At 48.8% G+C, this 17,138-nt stretch overlaps 3 protein-coding genes across 3 annotated transcripts; all 3 read right to left on the bottom strand.

Annotated features, from left to right (window-relative positions):
* Window positions 1–813: 813 nt before the first annotated feature.
* LOC133171342 (ubiquitin carboxyl-terminal hydrolase 31-like) lies at window positions 814–7,405 on the bottom strand. The gene is made up of 16 exons (XM_061304633.1): window positions 6,842–7,405; window positions 6,244–6,381; window positions 6,079–6,167; window positions 5,896–5,988; window positions 5,699–5,834; window positions 5,479–5,629; window positions 5,232–5,412; window positions 5,016–5,127; window positions 4,851–4,945; window positions 4,682–4,759; window positions 4,483–4,612; window positions 4,298–4,417; window positions 4,006–4,231; window positions 3,749–3,907; window positions 3,533–3,685; window positions 814–3,458 (listed from the first exon to the last, which is right to left on the bottom strand). Exons 1-16 carry the CDS (start codon window positions 7,403–7,405, stop codon window positions 2,008–2,010), a joined length of 3,876 nt encoding a protein of 1,291 aa, XP_061160617.1. The 3' UTR covers window positions 814–2,007.
* Window positions 7,406–8,987: 1,582 nt separating this feature from the next.
* cog7 (component of oligomeric golgi complex 7) lies at window positions 8,988–13,416 on the bottom strand. Its single transcript, XM_061304641.1, has 17 exons — window positions 12,948–13,416; window positions 12,683–12,831; window positions 12,453–12,569; window positions 12,218–12,386; window positions 12,036–12,118; window positions 11,760–11,882; window positions 11,425–11,623; window positions 11,234–11,361; window positions 11,020–11,174; window positions 10,824–10,940; window positions 10,684–10,749; window positions 10,394–10,580; window positions 10,187–10,327; window positions 10,034–10,117; window positions 9,821–9,935; window positions 9,602–9,745; window positions 8,988–9,487 (listed from the first exon to the last, which is right to left on the bottom strand). The coding sequence occupies exons 1-17, from the start codon at window positions 13,111–13,113 to the stop codon at window positions 9,321–9,323; spliced, it is 2,310 nt and encodes a 769-aa protein (XP_061160625.1). The 5' UTR covers window positions 13,114–13,416; the 3' UTR covers window positions 8,988–9,320.
* A 252-nt stretch (window positions 13,417–13,668) lies between these two features.
* On the bottom strand, window positions 13,669–17,052 carry LOC133171346 (putative protein MSS51 homolog, mitochondrial). The gene is made up of 6 exons (XM_061304642.1): window positions 16,758–17,052; window positions 16,549–16,698; window positions 15,516–15,640; window positions 14,893–15,459; window positions 14,179–14,272; window positions 13,669–14,092 (listed from the first exon to the last, which is right to left on the bottom strand). Exons 1-6 carry the CDS (start codon window positions 16,913–16,915, stop codon window positions 13,894–13,896), a joined length of 1,293 nt encoding a protein of 430 aa, XP_061160626.1. The 5' UTR covers window positions 16,916–17,052; the 3' UTR covers window positions 13,669–13,893.
* Window positions 17,053–17,138: the final 86 nt, after the last annotated feature.

The raw sequence follows: 17,138 nt of genomic DNA, 5'->3' as shown, positions 1-17,138 counted from the left end.
CATCGCCTTCACACAATAAAGTAAATGGAGTAGAATAACATATGTGTGAAGGCCTTCGCCTTCACACAATAATAGAGAATGGTGTAGAATAACATATGTGTGAAGGCCTTCGCCTTCACACAATAATAGAGAATGGTGTAGAATAACATATGTGTGAAGGCCTTCGCCTTCACACAATAATAATAATAGAGAATGGTGTAGAATAACATATGTGTGAAGGCCTTCGCCTTCACACAATAAATGACAGCACTGTAGTTTAATAACGCGTCGGGCTCACCGACGGGAGGATATTCGACGCCACCATACGTCTTCATGATACGTGTAACCAGTTCAGGGACAAATTAAGTTATTGCAAGTATTTCCTCAAGTGGCATTTGCAGGAAAATGTGGAGCGCCACCCAGAGGACACCATGGGTATTTTTCTTCATGGCATATAAAGAAGAAAATGAACACAATTTTCAAGTGAGTCGGTTTACTTCTGAGCAGACTAAATGAGCAGTTGGTTAACATTCATACAAAATGTAATTGTGCAAACAAAGCGTCGATAAAGAATGCCTTCACATGCTCTCTGATGCTGGCTTCTTCTATTCTTTTTTTTTCTTCTTTTTTTTGGAAAAATAGAACACTAAGAAATACTATGTACACAATCCAAGAGCTGTACGTCGTCAAACTCAGCGGAGGCCGTGAGCGAGAGGCTGCTTGCATAGTTGAGTGCATGCACAAGCAAGTCATCATGCAACGATTTTCACATGAGCCGCCATCTCACAGGCGCTATGTACATGTACTGGCGGACGAAGGGGGGGTGGGGGGGGCCACTAGATTAGGTAGACCTGCACAAGCCAATTAGACCGGATGCAAAAAGATGCTCGACTGTTTAAAATTGACCCAAAATAGTTGTCGATGACTTTGACAATCGATGGATTGTCGATTCATGGCAATTGGGAGGAACTGCAATTATTAAAATGATTCATTGTTATCAACGAATTGCCGATTAATCGCAATTAGGAGAAACGGCAACTCGATTGTTAAAATTCTGTCGATGACTTTGATAATCGATGAATTGTCGATTCGTCGATTATCGCAATTAGGAGAAACAGCTATCCGTGTAAAACAAGCGCTGAATCATGGTGCAATTTTTTTTTAAAAATAATCGTGTCAAATGTTACTTTTAGCCATATTTTAGCTCCCAAAATATTAGGAACACCTGCCAACACGATACATAAAATCCGATCTCATTCGATTGTGCAAGCAGACCGAATGGCCGTGTTGTGTTGTGTGCGCGTGCGTATGGCCTTTATACACCCTGTGTTCTTTTCAGAGGAATGTTCCGAGACAGCGTGGCAGTCAGAGAGCCCCGAGGCCACAAGTGGGCGCCACAAGTAAAAGATGTGTTTTTACAGGTAAATAAACACGTACATTGAAGAACATGCTCGCATCGTCTCCTCCTCGCACGATAACGACATTGAGTGTATGTAAACAGTGATTAAGGTTACATAGGTGCGTGTTACTTGAAATGACATATTCGCTGCTTCATAAATATTTATAAATTTACCAACACTTGCAGTTATATCATTTCGATTAAATACTATGATTATCTGATCTGAGGCACTGTTATTGACATTTGGCTCTCGGTAATTGGCGAGCTAAAGGTTTTGGGAAATTGTTTCAGAGTCCAGAAAAGACAAACTGACTCGATCGTCTAAAAAGTTGGAGTATTGTTCGCCGGCGTTTTGAATTTTAAACCGGGCTTAAAAGACCGGCCGGCTAAGATAACGGACACGACCAGGCAATTGTTTGGCTAAATGAGCGGCCCATGCTTATGTATGTACAGTACAGTACAGTTCCTGGAAATCATCACGACAAAGCGCTTTGGTAAAACCCATTCCGAAATAAGTCGAGGACAAAAAAAGTGGACGAGATGTGTCCGGAATGGCAGCTGGAAACCACTCAGAGGCTAAAAATGTCCATTCGGAGCTGCACGAGAAAAGGAGAGTAAGATGATGGTTTTTATTTGGACCTCTGGCTTGACTGAGTGGAGTTGATGGGGATTTTCCTGGAGGCCATGGTCTTTTTCACAGGTTCTTTCTTTGCAGGTTCTTTAGCAGAAGAAGCCTGGTTGGTGGTTTCCGAGAGTTTGGATTTCGACGAGGGCAGGAGGGAATGTTTGGCCGCAGCGGAACTTTTGGACGATTCCTTTTCCTTAGCCGCGGCGCCTTCCGAAGCCGCGTTTTGGGCTTTCCTGGTGGCTGCGTCTCCGCCACCGTCTTCTAGACTTCCTTTGGGGTCTGTGGCTTTCCCGCCATCTGTCGACTTGCGGGTGTCTTTGGGCCGGAGGGCAGTTTTGAAGAAGGACAAAGCTTTTTCCTCGGTCTTACTGTTCCTTCGAAGGGCTTTTGAGGACACGGCGGCCGACGAGGGGACGACACTGGAGGATCGCAGACTAGCCATGGAGGAGCTACTGCTTGAGCTTCGGGCCACCGTCCTGTTCTCCAAGGCTCGACCCGGCCTGCCCTCCGCTCGACTAGCGGCACCGGACCTGGAGGAGGCCCCCCCGTTGCTAATCTTCTTCTCTGACACGGCGTTGGTGCGTGAAGAATCCCGGCTGGCTCTCCTGTCGGCTCCTTTAGTCCTTCCTGAGGCGGAGCTTTTATCTCCGCCTCCTTTGGGGGCCGTCCTTCTCTGAGGGTGCGAACTTCCCGGGGAAGCGCTCCGCCTCAGTAGGGCGGAGTCAGGATGCAACCCCTCTTGAGTTTGGGCTGGGCCTCTTTTGGAAGGCGTCGCTGTTCTGGAGGATCCGGCTCGACTGACTTTGGGTGGTCCATCGGTTTTGTCCTTCGGATTGGACGCGGCAACGTTCGACTGGGCTCGAGCCGGCGACTTAACGACAGCAGGCGACGCCGGAGACAACGAGCTGGATGACGTCGAGGAAGCGGCGGGACGCTTCTTGGGGCTCCTTTCGCTCTCCACTCCAGTTTTTGCCGAGCTCCGTTTGCCACCTGTGGCCAAACTTCTTTGTTTCTGTTCCTTGTCGGCGCTCCCGTGTCGAGGACTGATTTGTTCGGCGCCGCTGACGAGATTGTTGTTATCCCCGGCCTGCGAGGAGATCCTCGGCTCGGCCTGTGAGGCAGCTTTGGGGTGAAGCTGTTCTATCGTCCGCTTACTGCCGGGATTGTGATCCGACGCCGCGAGAGCGGACTTACCCCCGAGCTTTGGCGAACCGTTGAAGCAGGACGTCGACAGATTGGTATCGACAACCTCCCCTATCATTTCGAGCGTCGGGGAAGAGGAGTGGGATTCCAGGGAGAAGCGGGAGGGGGAGTTAGAACGGAGTTGAAGTTTAGCAGAGCACCAGGAAGGCTTCTGGCCGTTCTCACTGAGCACGAGCGGACTAGCGATGGACGTTCTGGAGGAGAAGGTCTGCCTTTGCATGCCTCTCACCACGGGGCGGCTCGATAGGCCTGCACGCCAGAAAGATTCACTCGAGAATAAATCAATTGCTCACCTGCGTGGAGGGAGGAATTTGCAGGCCTACCGTCATCCTCGCTCCGTTCGCCGGCAAACTCGGCCGATTCCGAGAGGGAGGCCAGCGAGGTTCGTCTGGAGGAACCCGACGAGGCTTGGCTCGGTGGACGGCTTCCCATCAGACGACCGATCCAATGCTCACACAGGGAAGAACTGGTCGATCCTGAAAACAATTGTTACATTTATTCCGGGGCGTGAAATTGACAGCAGGAATAAACTAAATTACCTCCCACAGAACTGTTGGCAGACCAAGACGGGATGGTGGCCCGTCTCTGATAAAACAAAATGTAAGCTGTCTGCTTGCAGACGTCCTCTTCTGATATCGGGTGAACGTCGCTATCGTCGAAGCAATACCACTGCCCGTCAATGGAGTTCTTGCACTGAGCTACAGAATAAATAAATAAATCCAAATAAATATAAATAAATAAATACAAAGGAGCGCAGTGTTAGCAGGTGTCTTGTTTTTTGGGCCGGATGTGGTACCTGTGTAATGTCCTCCCTGCATGGTCCCATGATGGTTGCAGACGGCGTACAGATCGTAAAGATAATCCTCGGGATCCCGACCCAAGCCGTAAGGCCGTCTCCATGGCGACCAGTGCGAGGGTAGACTCCAGCTACTCTGGCTCCTCTTCACCATGTGCGGCGCCATGTCCATACCCGTTAGCGGGAACTTGACCATGTTCTGCATTTTCATGCGCCGATCCCCGTCCTATACGAGACCCAAAAAATGAATGGTTTTGTTCCCGTGCGGGTATTTGCGAAAATCTCTCGCTACCTGTCGAAAGCGTTTGAGGTGAAGAATGAGGATGTCGGGCAGCGTCCACAAACTGAGCTTGATGCTGCCTTGCTGAAGCTGCTTACAGTGTGGACAGCGCCAGGCGTCATCAGGAGCCAGCTGAAATGGACAAATAAGAGCCGTTCAAATCTCACGTCTTGGACTTGTTGATGACGTGAGCCCACCTGCTCCTCTTTGGTGTAGAGCTGGAAGCATTGAGCCAGCGAGCAGCTCTGAGGCTGCAAGTGCTGCTCCTTCACTTGACGAACACTCTCAGCATCGGGGATGTATTCGTCCTCTGTTCTTTTAAACAGACTGTAAGTAGATGACAGATTTGCTGTGGTGAAGATGTGCAAGATATCACTCCAACCGAGTTTTACTTACTAATCTTTTGTCTCCTTGTCCCATTCCACAACAATTTTGACGTGAGGTGGCCCACCCGGGCCGCAGGACTTGTAAGCTCTGGACAAAGAAAAAAAAATATGCCCGGAATGTGCGTTATGTAATGAACAGAAGGAGCAGGGCTCCCTCTAGTGGTGGTAACCGGCCTTACCTCTCCACAGAAGGATGGCAGAGCGGTTGCTCCTCCTGAGGCAGGAGATACGTGATCCCGACGACGCCCACCACACGTAACGTGAAGGGCCCCACCTGCCGGACCGTAGAGCAGCAAAATGGAATCACGTTCAACGAGCGACCCGATTGCTTTCACGGGACGTACCTGCACGACGGCGCCCGGGCGCAAGAGATGACGCATCTTCTCCAGAATTTCCTTCTGGAGTACATCCCATGTGACAGTACGCTCCAGGTAGAGAATAAAAGGATTCCCAAACCTGAATCCCCAAAACAGTCTTGTGAATCCATTTTTTTGAAGCAGTATTTGCTTTTCATAAATGACTAAAGCATTACAGCTATGCAAAGATCCCTCTGGACGTACCTGCGTCCTTGCTGACCGGCGCAGGCTCGGTTGCACACCAACAGCACCACCTTCTCGTCCTGCCCCGTGTTCTTATTGGGGCTGAGAGGCGGCGTGCCGGCCTCCTGGATTTGCGGGGACAACCGATTGTTATCCGTGCCGAATTTCAAGTTGTTCTGGTTGAGATTGGCATGTGGACTCCCTGTATTGCAGTCAATTTAATTAAAAATCGGGGATCGGTATCGGGGCGATAACGGGCTCCTCGTACCGGCTCGCTTGGAGCGGATCTGATCGGGCCTGAAGAGCTCGGGGGTCTCGAAGGCAAAAATAGAATCGCTCTCCTGAATGATCTCCAGGTCGTCGTCGTCATCGCAGAAGGAGCGATGGAAGCCGTCGTAGTACATCTCGGTGAGGACGATCTGTCAGGGGAAGGGGGGTGCTCAGATGGTTATTCCCAACCACGAGTGTGCCGTGAGAGGAGCGTGTACCTGCTGCGCCGGGATTTTAGTCTCCTGGGCCACGGCTTGTCTGAGCCTGGACACGGTGCCCGACAGAGGCACGGCCACCCCGACCCTCATACAGTGGGAGCACTTGCCCTGGTACACCACCGTCACGTACAAGGGCCTGCGTGACCCAAAAAAAAAAAAATAAGCGAGAATATATTTATTGATGGATTTGAACTCACCGCGTGTGAGGTACAGGGATTGGCAGTGAGATGCAGAGAAAAGGATCAAAGGTGTTGCTCTGTTTCTGGCAGTGAGGGCAAGTCAGGGAGGATCTGTAAGCAGAAACGTAAACAAACTTAAATTGTGTCACTCGGCTCGTACGGTCAATGTTTGTGCGTCAATAAAAGCTGCAAACACTTGACCTGTATTGTGCCTGGAAAAGCTCTTGCACAAAAGAGCCAGGCACCGGAAGGGCAGATTCTCCTGGAGTGTTTTCGTTCTCCGCTGGAGGCTGCGAAGGCAAAAATGGCCACATGGGAAAATGAAGAGAAAGACTTGGTGTGATGTAGTCGGTTTTTGCTCTTTACCGTCCTGGGGGGCCTGACGTCAGGACGGATGATGTTGTTGAGGTCCTCGTGAACTCGATCCAGCAGCCACAGGAGGAATTCCTGGGCGTCGTGTTGGGAGTTGCCCTTGAACTGAAGGGCGCTCTTTGACACCACGTTCTGCAGCGGGGGAGAGCACAGTTATTATTGGATGGATGGATGGATGGAGGAATATTTTGCCTTAGCACCATTAAATCTCATTCTGACTCCGCTCAGTCATAGCACGCTTCTTGAGGCTGTCGCTCGAACAAGAAAACATCTAAAAGCCGTCAACACGGTTCATACTCTGGCTGACAACCAAGCAAAGAATGAAAAGAAAAAAAAAAAACCCAGCCCAAAATAGGAGCGCTTTTAAGCAGACGCTACAAAGTCCTCGCTTCTTCTCGTCTCCCCTTTATGTAAATTGAAAAGATGAAAATAGAAGAGCAGAAGACAATGTGACGAGGGCATTAGGAATTTGTCAGGAGACGAGATGAAAAAGGGTTGCTTGTTACGGAAAAAGTAATTAAGTTCATTTTGAGCTTCATCTCACCCAGAATTTTTTTTTTTAAAAATATATATTTCAAATTTACCAGTCTACCTTAAAATCTCTGCTGTGTTGGGGCGTGTACTCAAAGGTCCACAGCGCTCGAACCAGGCCGGACAGCTGCTCGGTCACCTCCCCGGATTCCTCCCGCTGCTGCTGGCTGGACTTCTTCTGCACCAGGACCCCGTTGGACTTAGTCGCCTTGGGATCGGCGCCACCGCCGGCCTCGGGTCCTGCACCTCCTCCCTGGCCCCGGAACTGCTCCAGGGCCAGGTACTCTGCAAAGAGCTCGGTGTTGCTTAGGCACTGGAGGATGGCGTTCATGAAGCAGGTGTTGCCGTGGTTCTTCAGCCCGGCCACGCCCGGAACCTTGTCGCCGAAGGGGAACCCCCCGCAGTCGCTGTCGTCCGACTGGAGCGAGCCACCTGTGGTGGTGGGGACCAACGAGGCGTCGTCCTTGTCGTCGCGGGCCGCCTGCTCGTCCGTACTAAAATGAGACAAGGTGGAGAGAGTCCGGAGAACTCTGTTCATGAAGCTGCCCACCGAGCGGACCGAGCTCCTCCGGAACAGCTTCTTGCTGAAGGATTTCTTCTCCTTGTTAGTGACCACTTTAGACATGGTGGCTGCTCTTCGGTGAAGTGCTGGACGAGAGGTTAGAACGTTTGCCTCACAGTTCTGAGGTTCCAGGTATGAATCCGGGCTACGGGTTTTCCGTGTGGAGTCTGCATGTTCTCCCAGTAGAGTTTAGGTGAGCTTTCTCCATCTCCGTCCCACTTTCCAAAAACAACATTGTTACGCATGCATGTCATAAACAACAACAACAAAACACTACAATTAATAAGAAAATATGAAATATATATATTTTTTTGTTATTTTACCATAACGTAGCTTCTGCAGCTCTAGCACACTTAATGAGGTCAAAACAAAATGGCTGGATGTTGACAGAAAAACGAAGAAAAACAAACACTTTAAATCGTTTTTTTACAGCTCTTGGCTGGCACCCACGCGCGACATTACTCGGCCGTGTTGTCCACAGGGCCCGGGCATGTCCCACTTACAGGCCTGTTAGTTGTGAAAGCAGACAGACGGCCCCGCTTGCGTAAACACAAACACCGTGTGGTGCTGGAGGTGGAGGAGAAGAAGAACCGCTCGGACCGGGGCGCCTCTCGCACGCGCATAGCATCTCCAGCAGCGGCTACGAGGACACGACACGTCGGCTCGTGTCATGGACCCTCAGATTGGGGTGTCGGGGTGGTTCTTCATCTTTTATTTAACGACGCGCGGCTCCCTCCGGTCGAAAAGGCATCCCACGGCGTGACATCAGCGCCGAATCCTCAAATACTGGTCCAATTTTGTTTTTATTGTCTTCCCTAAAGCTCCTCCGCGGTGGTCATCATCGTCGGTACGCGGCAACCGGAGCTCCAAAGCGCGCCGCTCCCTCCCGCATCTCCTCCTTACTCTTCCAAGTCGGGCCTCCTCCTCCTCCACCCTGATGGAAGTTTTGGGAGGGAGGGGGCTAGGGTGTCACTCGGGTCGGTATTCGGAGTCCATTAATTCCCGGTCGGGACAAGGCTCGGTGGCAAGGCCGTGTACCGTGTCCATCCTATAGGCAGCGATACTGCAGGCAGGCAGGCGGGCAGGGCGGGGACGGATGACGTCGCAGGCGAACACTGGGTCCATGTTGGAGGGGAGCAGGTGGATGCTGGATGATGATGCCAGATGATGCATGCACTCCGTCAGTCTCCACGGTCAGCGTGAGAAGCAGCAATCACTATTCACTGCTTCCCCCACTGAAAATATGATTTACCCTCTGATCAAATAAGAAGCAAAACAAAACGCAAATTGTGGGGCAATTCAGAATCTTAAAATATCAAAATATGCACCAGAAAAACTCACTGAATGTATTATTAATATGCCTAAATTGACTTAGACTGCTCTTATCAAAGGATGGGAAAATTATGACATCTTCAAAGGCTAGTTTGGTTAAACTCCCATTCTTAACATAGATTAAATCACACGAGTATATTTTGAAGATGCTGAGTGGACTAGGTGACCATGGCAACACAAGAGCAGCAATCTGATTGGTCCAAAATCTAAAATCTGCCTAAATACTGCCACTGACGCCAAAAGAAAAATGAAGATCCTAAGTAATATACCTCAATGTCATCAAAATACAAACGTCTCACCAAGACAAAAAAACTATGCTGTGTAAATGTTTTATATACACATTTACATACGTTAAAAGATGCTGTATAATTTTACTTGAATGGCGCACAATGAAAAAGAACGATAAGAATATGAAGCTCGGTAAATAGTTGATCACCAAAAATAGAACTGGCAAAATATATAATCAATAAATTGATGCAATGGATGTTAAATGCTCTTAGGCGTACCCTGATTTGATAAGGTGGTATTGCAAAAAATGAAAGTAAAGCCGAGACGCAGGAATAAGGAACGTAATTCGTATACCAAAGTGGACAGAGCGGTGTCATTGAAAACAGAAGTGTGAAACAAAAAGAGTGTTTTGTTTTTTTTAGTGGTCAATGGAGCGGAGGGCGGCGATGTTCGCCACCAGTCGCCGAGGCAACTGTTTGGCGGTTTGTCTGTAGTCGTCTGGCTTGGCCCTCAACAGGGTGACGATCTGCTGAAGGCTGCGAGAAGGCTGCAGGCCCAGCGCATCCATCACGTTGCTCAAGTAGTCTGAGGAGCACAGGAATAGTTTGTGACCGATTTAGCGCCCCCTTGTGGCATCATAGGGCATTGGTAAATCATTTGTTTAGCGCAAACAACATTTATTTGCACAGCCTTGTTTACCGATATCCGTGGCCAGCTGCTTGGTGGAATGTGCGCTCAGACGGGGGATGAGTAGAATGGCCTCGCAGTACGTCTGCATGGTGGCCCGAGCGATGGAGCCTAGCCAATAGTCAGCCGTGTTGTCCAGTTCAGGAAGGTCATCGCCTGGGGGAATCCGCGAGCCGTCGGGTGAAACAAACGCACCTCAGAAACCAAAACGACGTGGAGGAGATGAGTAACCTTGCTCTGGAGGAAAAGGCAACTTCCCGGCGTGCAAGGCTAACTCCAGCGCTGGATCCTCTTGCGTCACAAACGGTTCCAAGTGGAGCGGGAGAGACATCAGGTACTGACCTATCTAGAAGAGCAGAACAGTGCCACATGTGCATCATCACGAAATGGATCAAAAATGAGGTTGAGGCACCTCTGTAACCTAAAAAAAAAAACAGAACTAACATTTGTGATGTACTCTTGTGGTGACAGGCTGAACGTGGGCAGGTCCTCGGTGAAGTTCTCTCCTAAACCCGCCGACTCCTGACTCTGGACATCAAAAACAATTTCAACAAATAATGATAACGATAAATGCAAAGGCACACTGGTGAAGCCGACCTCCATCTTGGCGACGGGGCTCAGCTGGTGTTTGATTTGCAAAAAGACCGAGTCAAAGGCCAGCTGATGGGCCTGCTGGTTGAGTCGGGTCAGCGCCGCTCTGGGCTCGGCGAGGAGATTGGAGTTGCCGGCGCCTTTCTCCTGCAACACAAACTCGATTATTAGTACAAGTTTCCACGTCGTGCATCGCAATCTCATATGACGCACCTTCAACAAGTAGAGCACCTCCATGAGACTGTTATACTCAGCCACGCTGCCCCTCTGGAGGTAGTTGTAGTCCTGCCAGGGATTTTTGGTGGCGCCCTTCCTCTCGCCGCCACTGGCCTCCTGGATGCCCGCCAGGCTGCGAGGGCTGTACGACTCCGACAGGTACTTGCCTGCCGTGCCCATGATCCTATGGAAATGGTTCAGTCATGACCGGATTGGGGACTGTTATTTATTCGCCACTAGAGGGAGCCATCTTAGTCCACACTGAGAATTCGTTTTTCATCCCTTACTTGTTTGACAACTGCTGTTCAAAGGCGCCGCATTGTCTCAGTAACTCGCCACACGTGGCAATAATCCTGCAAAATGGGACAGTCTTGAAAGTTTTGGTAGGAAATCAGTGACGTTACTGCATTGACTAAACATCCCGAACCTGACTGAGTTCTGGAATGAGGTCCAGTCCTCCTGGAAAGCAGAAGAAGTGGGCGTGTCCTCCAGTTTGCACTTCTTCCTGATTGACTGCAGTGTCGTCGAGAAGTCCGACACGTACCTGGGGGAGAAAACACAATGTCGACGATGGATGCGGGATCCATCTCAAATGGAAAGCAAAAAACATTTTGAATATTTACTTGGTGAAAAGCGCTTTAAGAGCCTTGAGGAGGCCGCACACGCCGAGCCCGTCGGTCAGTTTCACGCAGCGGTCCACGGCGCCGCTCGCCAGGCCGAACATCTTCCCCACCGAGTGCTTCAGCTCCTCCACGCAATCGATGATCTCCCCGTGTTCCTGAGGATGGAGCAGAGGATGAAAGGAAAAGTTGCATGATAAACTCCATCATATCTCACCAAGGGGACGGCGCTGATTTGAATGAGGAGATGATTTTCCTCCAGCTCTCCATACTGCAACTGGTAAGCCTTGTAAGGGTCGTAGAGCGCGCACACGAGCTCCGTCACCTTCAGGAGGTTGTTCTCGCCTAGCAACACAGCGGAGGCGATTACAATGAGCATGCGTACTTTTCTTTCTTCTCAGTACAAACCGAGGTGCGGTGTCATGGCGGCTTCCAAGTTGCGGCCGAAGGTGAGCGTGGTGTGGTTGAGCTCCAGCAGGGTGTCGAGACGCTCATCTTGAGCTGCCTGATCCATGGCCGTGCTTAGGCACATGGGGATGGAGGGCACCATGGCGCCCAGAGTCTGGATGAGCAACACCGTCACCACCTCGTGAGGGTTCTTGAACACCTGGAGGTCATCCGAGTTCATGACAATGCAACGGCTCACCAAGAATCAATCAGTTCCATTTTAAATAGCGGTTCTGAACAGCATTCTCCCACTTGACCCACTTTCAGAGAAATTATGAATAGTAAATAAAAATGACCTGGCTGCACCACTGGAGCTGAGCGTGCCGGGTGGACAACAAAGTGTCATAGAATTCCGACAACTGCTGATTCAGGCCCAGCTCGCTCTGAGAAAGGTCCTGCCACATATTCACGATCTGGCCCTGCAGTAGGGAAGGCACATCACATCTGTTTGTATGGTTGTATGTATTATACTGCCCCCTTGTGGCCGGGAAATATATTAGAAGAAACAGCTAAACACCCACTGATTGCGGCGGGGCTTTTGCTTAAACAATCAAATGTCTTTGTTTACTCACTTTATGACACTTGTAGTAGTATGCAAGGAGCTGCGGCATCCTGTCGATCTCCGAGAAGACTTTAACAAACAGTTTGGCCTGATCTGCACAAAAAGGCAAAGAGGCCAATAAAGCTAAACTAAGTAAAAAAGAAGAATTTCAAATAAAGTTGGAATCGGTAACAATCGGTTTCATTAGCTTACCTACAGACATGGAATTAAATGCCGCCACTATTTGAGGGCTGGCCAGGGCCTCCAGTCTGTTTTTAAGAGCCTCCAGATGGACACACTTTTCAGAGTAGTCGGGCGTGTCCACCAGCATCGCCAGGCTGTTCTGCATGCTGGTTAGCTTGGATGAGATGGCTAAGAGATCCTGAAAGACATGGTTGATGGCCTCTGGGAGGGAAAAAAAACACACATGCTATTGATTGATTTATACCTGTGATTTGAAGGTCTCCTCTATGTCCACACTGAGTGTGCTCCATTTATCAGCCTCCTGTAGCGCCTCCGCTGCCACTTGCATGCGACTCTTCACTTGGTCGATCTCCACCAGGACCTGGACGTAGATTATTTTCACAAATTATAATCCCAAAACACTTACATACATTTTAAATATAATTGATGTATTTAAACTGCAAGTCAGAGGAGCTATTTTGTATATAAACACACCTGCATGGACTGCACTGTGTCCTGCTCAAACTTCTTGATGTCCTCTTTGACCAGAACCATTTGCTCCTTGAGGAAAGTAGCTTCCTGCTTCAATGCATCCACATCTCGCAGGACTTTGGGCATGCTCTGCAGCGCCTGGTTGCTGGTTTCTACAAACAAGAAAAGCAGGTTCATCTAAAGATATGTTAGGCACACAATGTCTGCACGTCGGTGCACAATTTTCTGATCGCCAACAACAAGAAAGAAAGTAAAGGGCTATGCTGACCCTCAATTGCATTGTTTACTTCCTGGATAAAAAGCTGCAGCTTCATGACCAGCGTCGCAGCGTGTGTATCCGCCTTCCCCGGTGCGTCCTTCTGCACCACTTTAAAGGCGCCATTCACCCAGTCTTTCACGTCAAATTCGTCGTCCAGGAACTTTGAGAAATCCATCTGCTGCCTCTGGATTCATTCACGACGTCAAAGTGCTAAATGTCATCGAGCCATGGCTAACGCCGGTGAGCTAGTTTTTGCCGAACAGCGGTTTCGACACGAATATAAAATAAATAGCCCAGGAGAATGAGATTATCATTACAACCAAATATAGTTCCAACAAAGCAACGGCTTCCTCCAGAGTTAATTTGAAACGTTAAAAAATATTAAAGAAATAAAAACCACTCGAGAGCTCGCTCATACTGCTGTACGAATCTAACGTAAACAATGACAACTACTTCCGGTGTGTACTATAGTGTTTACCTTCCCCAGGAAACAAGTACTGGCTTTGTTGACATGTCACATCGATTATAAAAATAAACAAGTTATCGATTTGCTTTGGAACAGCATCTGCCATATAAAACCTACGAGTTTTATTGATTATTTGTGTCGTCACATCGAATTGAAATATAGTTGTCAGAATAGACGAGTGCGTACCTACAGGTTGCGACCGCAAGAGGGCAGTGTCGTTTCGACTATAATTACTCCAAATAACAAACTTCATTTCTGTTGAGATGCGTCATAATTTCCTTTAATTTGTTCAATAAAAACACTAGGATTATGCAAAATCGCAACTTTAACTCCACATTTAAATACAGGAACATGGGAAAACATAAACTGCGCCTGGAAATAAAAAAGAAAAGTGTATTGCATGTGGAGGCACTTGACTATTCATAATGCAAAAATGTGAGAAGAAGAAAAAAATCTGTCTCTGGAAAAGAAGCTAATTCGCAAAATCCTTTAGTTGGCCTCGTTAAAGTCTTCCCTTGGCATCAATCCTTGGAAAGCGACGTAGTGCGAGTTACAGTACACTGCAGGTTTATTGGGGCAGGCCAGAACCTGCTCTGGCTTCTGCGATGAAAACGAATGGGCTCCGCTCTCCCTGATGTCCATCTCCAACTCCAGGAGGATCTGCAGTGAGTACTTGAGCTCCATATCGCTGTCGGAACCAACAGGAAAATGATTCGTCCTATCCGACTAACATTTGACATTTCAAACGATTCTAATTTACTCCAGATGACTCACCTGTATACTGTGAAGTAGGAGGGGATGTTGTAGTCTCGGAGCAGTAGGAGGGTGGGGAGCCAACCCTCCACCAGACCCTGGTTGGCGTGGAAACCTGCAGGAGATGTCTAATTAGCTCAAGAAGAAGAGGACAAAAATAATGACTGTGACAGATGTGAGGCTTGATTCCTGCATAGCAGTTGCAAATCCACAGTGACCTCCTGATACTCTCCTGTTGACAAACGAGAGCCAAAATCTGTCTTCAACCTGCCGGATAATCCGTCATCCTCACATTAGCCGCCAGTTGTCACTTTAGCCCTGGCGCTGATTTATTCGGCCGCGTGTCGTATGAATAGATCGCCCTTCAACCGGGCCGCTGGGCTCTGAGCCATCCGTGGAAATCAAATACGTTAAATCCACCCCTGCTTATCTGTCCCTGAGCTGGCTTCGACGCCCACATCCTTGATCGATACGGTTGGTGGATGTCAGCTGCCATTGAGTGGCCGAAACAAAACTATGCACGAAATACGGGCAGCTGAACAAACTAATGTTTATTTAACTCCGCTAGCTTAATATTAAAGCTAAATAGCATCTATGTTGAGATATATTCTTTATCCTCTGCAAAGAATGACTGAGAAATTCTGATTTCGTGATGAACCGTATATGTGTTGTACTGCCCCCAGGTGGCCAAAGCCAAACAGTTCGATTTTTTAATTGAATGGCGAGTTAACCTACCAGGATGAAATCCGACGACCAGGTCTGGTTTGGCTGCTTCGTTTTTCTCGATCAGGTCCTCCCAGAACTGATGGTAGAGGCCCTTGTAGGCGCTGATGTAGACCCTCTTCCTGGGCCCAAAGGCCGTGAGAGGGGGCCTCATGATGGGGCCTGCCACCACTTCCGGTCCCACCATGACCACCACAATGCCTAGGTGCCCCGGGAACATGTTGTTGAGCTCGTCGTAGTCCGTCAGTCTGGCCCCCATGGTCTCGTTAAAGGATGCCCCGGCTATGTGGATAGTAAGCGGTTTTGCGCAAGGGTCCAGCCCGTAGTGCCGCACGGCCGAGCCCACTGTGAGAACACGAGAGAGGAACTCGCTCTGAAGGCGCCACACCGACTCCCGCAGGTCGCCGTCGTCCGGCCTGGGCCTGCTGACATTCATCCACAGGGACGCCATGTTGGCGCAGGTCAGGACAGCGTCCAGACGTGGCGCGAGTTGGTCCTCCTGCAGGGCCAGCCAGTCCTGCCAGGTCTTCACCTCTGCAGCTGACTTGGACCACTTCTCGAACGGAATGGGAAGGTCTCCTGTGTGGAGGCAGGACTTTCATTTTTGGACTGGATGAAGTGGTTTCTTGCCTCACCAGTGAACATCAGCCACTCCACCAGCCTGTCGATGGCCACCAGACGCAACGTCTTGCAGACATTTTTATGCTGAGGCCAGTTCTTGACTTGACAATCCTTGGAGCAGTAGTACACGTTCAAACATCTGTCGCAGCCAGATGGGACAGAAAAAAAATGACTCTCAGCAGTTTGACAATAATTAGGTGTAAATATAACATAAGCGATGGCCGAGTCATAAAATCCAATATGGATGCTTTGCGTGACAGCACACATGCATAAACCTGAAGGCTTTGTTTGTGACAGGAAATAAATTTCGCCCTTGACACTAAATGAACACAACGGTGATGTAATGTAATATTTTTACATCCTTGAAGGCGTGCGACTCGAAACAAGATTTGCTGATACTATTTGAATCTGAAGAGAATAAGAAATAAAATTGAAAGGTCAGAAATGTTGTGACGATGGAGTTTCATTGCATGTTGGCGAATCAGCATTAAACATCGGCTCGAAATAATGACCGCGGAGAGAGGCAGGAGCAGCTGAGAATTTATAGTGGTGTGTGTGTGTGTGTGTGTGTGTGTGTGTCAAGAGCAATGCATTTGGGAGAGCTTTACTAATTAGCAACAGGTGGCAAATTCCCAACAGGGAAAAAGATCCCGATGCGGTAAAACGTTAAAAAAAAGAATCTAAAAAAAAAAAATACAGTCAACCAAGAGGTGCATGTTGTGCAAATCATGTAAATAAATTTGATGCTGTCGGATTAGCGCATTATCTCGCTTTAAAAGGATGTCATAAAAAGTAGGCCGCAAAGTATATTGCGGGATGTTATGACACGAGAGGTCTCAGTAAGTGAGCTTTTATGGGCTGCCGAGTTCCATGGAGATGATTCAGTCAGAAGGTCTTAGTTATATTTACACCTGGGCATCTTCCAAATATTATTCACCATGGTGTCAAAATGAAAGAATCTGGCAAATGACAGTGTTCAGCTTGTGATGTCACTCATTAGGCCACGCCCCTTAAAGGCGAACAAGTTTTATTGAAGATTGGACTCACTTGACACAGCGCTTTAGCGTGTTGCCTTCTCCGACATGTTGTGGAAGTTTGTTGCAGCCGGTGCAGAATTTGAAGGTCTCCTCCATCTTCTGGAACATTTCCTTGTAGTTACGGAATGCTATTCCTTTGCTTTTACCTTCCAAGGCAGCCCTAAAATTCCAATGAAATTGATTGAATCCAGAAAAAAAAGAGGGGAGGTCAAAATCTACCTGTATTGTCCGTAGTCGTTCATGTTGAGCTTGTTTAGGATCACCTTGGAGAGACCCGTCACGTTGGAGTCCAGAGAGTAGAACCCGGACTGGTCCGAGAAGACGCTGTCGGTGCTTGGCGAGTACGACTGGGGGAGCGCCGGGATCTGGGATGCCATGATTGAAAAAATATCTCTCGGTTGCAGACGATTCCGTCCCAAGGTCTTGCTTTCTCTTTAGTTCAGGATTGTGGTGATTGACAGCTCCTCGTGTGGGGCGTCATCATTACATGTGGGGGTCTAAAGTGGGAGTGCAGATGATGGGGGGAGGGAGATTGTGCAAGGTGGGAGGGAGCTTTTTTTTTTTTTTTGAAAGGGTAGGACAAAGTGAGGCAGGGTGGGG

The sequence above is a fragment of the Syngnathus typhle genome, linkage group LG18, assembly GCF_033458585.1.
Source record: "Syngnathus typhle isolate RoL2023-S1 ecotype Sweden linkage group LG18, RoL_Styp_1.0, whole genome shotgun sequence".
In the NCBI taxonomy this organism is placed as follows: Eukaryota; Metazoa; Chordata; class Actinopteri; order Syngnathiformes; family Syngnathidae; genus Syngnathus; species Syngnathus typhle.
Note: the sequence above shows the minus strand (reverse complement) of the source record. Positions and strands in the feature narration are given on the sequence as shown.

Excerpts from the sequence above, each read along its gene's own strand:
- LOC133171342 (XM_061304633.1), bottom strand. The coding sequence starts at position 7,405 with ATGTCTAAAGTGGTCACTAACAAGGAGAAGAAATCCTTCAGCAAGAAG. Across the intron at positions 6,168-6,243 it reads ACGTCAGGCCCCCCAGGACG|CCTCCAGCGGAGAACGAAAA; the intron begins GTAAAGAGCAAA and ends TTGCCTTCGCAG. Across the intron at positions 3,459-3,532 it reads CGAACGGAGCGAGGATGACG|GCCTATCGAGCCGCCCCGTG; the intron begins GTAGGCCTGCAA and ends TCTGGCGTGCAG.
- cog7 (XM_061304641.1), bottom strand. The coding sequence starts at position 13,113 with ATGGATTTCTCAAAGTTCCTGGACGACGAATTTGACGTGAAAGACTGG. Across the intron at positions 11,624-11,759 it reads AGCTCCAGTGGTGCAGCCAG|GTGTTCAAGAACCCTCACGA; the intron begins GTCATTTTTATT and ends GATGACCTCCAG. Across the intron at positions 9,746-9,820 it reads GCCTTTTCCTCCAGAGCAAG|GCGATGACCTTCCTGAACTG; the intron begins GTTACTCATCTC and ends GGATTCCCCCAG.
- LOC133171346 (XM_061304642.1), bottom strand. The coding sequence starts at position 16,915 with ATGGCATCCCAGATCCCGGCGCTCCCCCAGTCGTACTCGCCAAGCACC. Across the intron at positions 15,641-16,548 it reads ACGCTAAAGCGCTGTGTCAA|ATGTTTGAACGTGTACTACT; the intron begins GTGAGTCCAATC and ends TGGCTGCGACAG. Across the intron at positions 14,093-14,178 it reads TCCTACTTCACAGTATACAG|CGATATGGAGCTCAAGTACT; the intron begins GTGAGTCATCTG and ends TGGTTCCGACAG.